The sequence below is a fragment of the Chrysochloris asiatica genome, unplaced genomic scaffold, assembly GCF_000296735.1.
Source record: "Chrysochloris asiatica unplaced genomic scaffold, ChrAsi1.0 scaffold00122, whole genome shotgun sequence".
NCBI classification, from domain to species: Eukaryota; Metazoa; Chordata; class Mammalia; order Afrosoricida; family Chrysochloridae; genus Chrysochloris; species Chrysochloris asiatica.
The window spans coordinates 10,359,690-10,364,531 of NW_006408640.1; the positions used below are offsets into that span (position 1 = coordinate 10,359,690).

Below are 4,842 nucleotides of genomic sequence, written 5' to 3' on the forward strand. Positions count from 1 at the left end.
CTGTACTTACCACAGGGTCAAGAGACAGGAATAGGAGTGATGAAGGCTCATCAAATGTTCTTAATCATTTTAATAGCACTGACCTTTTTCCTAATAAATTAATGGAAGTACCTACTCTAAAGGACTCCTGGTGTGGCATAGCAGGATAAGCACCTTTTTAAACAACATAAAAGGTTACTATAACAAGGACCTCACCAGATGTTATATACAGGAATTAAATGAACTACATCTATGGCAAGAGATGTAGAAAACCTCAATATCATTAGCTAAAACAAGGCCAGTGGCAGACTGGGGAACAGACCATCAATTGCTTCTATGCAAGTTCAGACTGAAGCTGGATTAAAAACAATCCCATGCCAACAAAAATACGACCTCGACAAATTTTACCTGAATTTACAGACCATCTCAGTAACAGATTTGAGGCATTAGACTGTAATGGAAAAGACCAGAAGGGTTATGTGAGAACGTAATACAGGAAGAAATCAAAAGGTCATTAAAAAAGAAAGAAATGATCAAACTGGGTGTCAGAAGAGACTCTGAAACTAGCTCTCCGCATGTTTGCTGTTGTTAAGTGCCATCAAGTCAATTCAGAATCATAGCAACTCTGTACAGGGTTTCCGAGAATCAGCTGGTGGGTTTGAGCTGCCAACCTGGTGGTTTGCAATCTATTGCTTATCTTACAGCATCACACCAACACAGAGATGCTAAAGCAAGTGGAAGAAATGAGGAAGTGAAAGACCTGAACAGAAAATTTCAAAGGGCACCTAGAGAAGGCAAAGTAAAGTATTATAATGAAATATGCAAAGACCTGGAGTTAGAAAACTAAATGGGAAGAGCATGCTCAGCATTTCTCAAGCTGAAAGAACTATACAAAAAAAAAAATCAAGGCTTGACTTGAAATATTGAAAGATTTTATGGGCAAAATAATGATGCAGAAAGCAGCAAAAGAAAAGGAAGAAATACAGAGTTACTGTATCCCAAAAGAAATGATTGATTTCAACCATTTCAAGAGGTAGCATTTGATCAAGAACTAATATTACTGATGGAAGAAGTCCAAGCTGCACTGACGGCATGCTCCATGAACTGATGGACTCTAAATTGAAATCTTTCAACAAACTAATGAAGCACTGGAGGTGCATGTTCATCTATTCCAAGAAATTAGATAGACAGGTAACTGGCCAACCAATGACAGAGATCCTTAATTTTTCATATTCCAAAAAAAGGTGACCCAACAGAATGTGGAAATCATTAAACAATATTATTAACATCACATGCAAGTATAATTTTGCTGAAAATGTTTAAAAATGGCTGCAACAATACATCGACATAGAACTGCCAGAAATTCAAGCCAGATTCAGAAGAGGATATGGAACTATGAATATCATTACTGATTTCAGATGGATCTGTTTGAAAGCAAAGAATATCAGAAAAATATTTACTTGAGATGTATTGACTATGCAAAGGCTTTTTTGTCTTTGGATCATGACAAGCTATGGATAATATTGCAAAGTATGGGTATTCCAAAAGATTTCATTGTGTTCACGTGGAACCTATACATCAAGAGGCAGTCGTTAGAACAGAACAAGGGAACACTGATTTGTATAAAATCAGGGCGGCTGTGCACCAGGTTATGTCCTTTGACCATATTTATTCAATCTGTATGTTGAGCAAATAATCTGAGAAGTTAGACTATATGAAGAAGAACACGACATCAGGATTGTAGGAAGACTCATTATGCAAATGATACAACCTTTCTTGCTCAAAGCAAAAAGGACTTAAATTCTTAAAAGACCACAACCTTCAGTATGGGTTGCACCTCAATGTAAAGAAAACAAAAATCCTCATAACTGTACCAATAAGTAATACCATGATGGATACAGAAGTTGTCAAAGACTTCATTTTGCTTAGATCCACAATCAACACTCATGGTAGCAGCACTCACGAAGTCAAATGATGTATTGCATTAGCAAATCTGCTGCACAAGACCTCTTTAAAGTGTTCAAGAGCAAAGAGATCATTTTGAGAATTAAAGTATGTCTCATCCAAATTTTGGTATTTTCAATAGCCTCATATTGAAAATTGGACAGTGAATATGGACAACTGTAGAAGATTAAGGTATTTGAGTTATGGCATTGTAGAAGAATATTGCAAGTATCATGGACTTCCAAAAGAACAAATAAATCTGCATTAGAAGAAGCACAACCAGAATGTTCCTTAGAAGCCAAGATGGTAAGACTGCATCTCTCATTATTAGGAGGGAGCAGTCACTGAAGAAGGGGACATCATGCTTGGTAAAGTGGAGGGTCAGAGAAAAAGAGGAAACCCTCAATAAAATGGATTGGCACAGTGGCAGCTGCCAAGGTCTCAAGTGTAACAATTGTGAGAATGGTGAAGTGACAGACAGTGCTTTGTTCTGTTGTGCAGAGGGTGCCTGTGAGTCAGAACTTACTCAATGGCATCTAGTAACAACAACAATGTATTCCATCTATCCAATTAATTTTTTTTAACCCAATTTCATTTCTTCAGCCAAGATAAATATACAAATGTTTAACAATCTTCAAGTCTAACCTTTAAAGCTCTGAGAGAGTACTTGTTGTTGTTATTGTTATGCACTGATGAGTTGGTTTTTCCTCATAGCAAACCTACATAATGTTTCAGAGGCTGGAAACCTTTGCAGGAGCACAAAGTCTCGTCTTTCTCCTGCAGAGCAAGCTGGTATATTTCAACCACCAACCTTGTGATTCACAACCCAGTGCTTATCTTCCACCGTAAAAAAGATTCAATAAATTATATTGAACTGAATACAAATAAAGCTCATGGACATACTGTTACAAGTACTAATTATGTCTTTCTTTCAGGCCTCACTTCTATATTAAAAAGTCTACACTTTCTAACAGCTTCTTGTCTGATTATTTCATTTTATTCCTGACAGTGCTTTTTGCCTCAAGTTCTACTTTGGTTTATAATAGTATTGCTAATTCGAATCAGTTCCAACTCGTAGTGACCCTGTATAGGGTTTCTAAGGAGTGGCTGGTGAGCTTGACCCACCGACCTTGTGGTCCAGCTCATTAACCCAGAGCACCACAGCAGGACTGGGTTTAAAGATTAGATAGGGATATTAGGGGGCAGTGAGTTTCTATATAATGGAAAACAAGAATGGTATCACAACTGGAAGAATACTATCAATATCACAGAATTGTACAAGTACAAACTCTAGAACTGCTGTATGTTTTACTGTGTATATTCTTAACAACAAAAATAAATAAAAATTTTTAATTGGTAATTATTTACCTAGTGTTTCTTTTTACATTTCTTTATTCTATACTTGTCTGTATCATTTTGTTTTAAGTATGCTTATAAGCAATATATAGCTGAATTTATTATTTTGTTCATTACAAAAGCTCTGGATGAATATAATAGAGAAATGAATTCTGTATCATTGCAATTACTCTTATAATGATATCTATATCTTACATTGAGTTTTCTTTAATTGTTCTTTTACTCTTCTTTCCCTCTTCCCATCTTATGTTGACTTGATCAGATTTTCTATATCCTCAATTTCTGTCTTCCTTGCAAAGTTGGGGAAATAGAGATTATGCAACAGGACAGTCCTTAGATAACAAGCATCTGATTTACATGCAATCTGTAGTTAGACATTAACCCCGTAAAGATTATTATATTAAAAATTTGAGATATACATATAAGTACAGTGTTTTATATTGGTGAAGGTGGTGGTGGTTATGTGCTGTGGAGTTGGTTCCGACTCATAGCAACCCTGAATAGGGTTTCGGTGGCTGTAAATCTTTACGGGAGCAGAAAGCCTCATCTGTCTCCTGTGGATGGCTGATTGTTTTGAACTGCTGACCTTGATCTTAGCAGTCTGACTCATAACCACTATACTACCAGAGCTCCTGTTTCATATTAACAGGTGCAATTTTGTGGTACATATAACAATTAGTATAACTGTTGTTGTATTGCATTAAAGATGTTTGTGCATCTGGAAGTATTTATTTCTTTTTTTAAATGCATAGAAGGGTACATTATAAATTATGTAGGCAGTTCCTGGATTATGAATTAGGTCTGTTCCTCGGTTTGTTTTTAAGTCAAATGTGTTCATAAATCAGAACAGTTAGATGCAGTTCTTATCTATGTCAGTTAGTAAAAAAACACTGAGTTTGTCAGGAGATAGTAGTGTATCTTTCTATGCACAAATATATTTTAGAAACACTTCCAAGAACACTCCCAAAATAGCTTTAACACAAAAATACAGTAAAAATAAATAATGTTTTGATATGCATCTCAAAGTAATGTCCATTGTATGTACATTGAATTTTTACTATAATAGTCTTTGCAGGGGGCAAGGGGAAGTTTGATTTTTCTCTATAACTTGTATGTAAGTCAGATGTTTGTAACCCAGGGACTGCCTGTACATACATGTGTTATTGTTGTTTAGTGTCGTCGAGTCAGTGCCGACTCATAGTTAGCCCAGATAGGGCTTCCGACTAGGAAATAGTGGATATGAATCTCTGACTTTGCAGTTAAAACTGATATTGTAGTTTAGTGCTTATCCTACAGTGCCACACCAGGACTCCACATAGACATACTAAGACAAAAATGTGACTAACTGAAGTTAGAAACAAACCATAACTAAATGTTCCAATACACATACAAATATAACTTAAAGAGCATTTTAGGAACAGACCCCATTCTAATCCAGGGACTACCTTCTTTAAATAAATTACCTTTAAATATATAACCTGCACAGCAAACAAATTTAGCTTATTTAACTAGAGGATATACATATACTTTTTTCTTTTTACTTAATAAAAATCACATCCTCTA

General features: G+C 35.6%; 1 protein-coding gene across 1 annotated transcript in view; it reads right to left on the reverse strand.

Annotated features, from left to right (window-relative positions):
* Positions 1 to 425: 425 nt before the first annotated feature.
* LOC102839975 (nucleoside diphosphate kinase B-like) overlaps positions 426 to 4,842 on the reverse strand; it is a 5,982-nt gene continuing 1,565 nt past the window's right edge. Inside the window, exon 2 of the mRNA XM_006868716.1 lies at positions 426 to 430. Within this exon, the coding sequence (XP_006868778.1) occupies positions 426 to 430 (5 nt within the window). The remainder of the gene's footprint in view (positions 431 to 4,842) is intronic.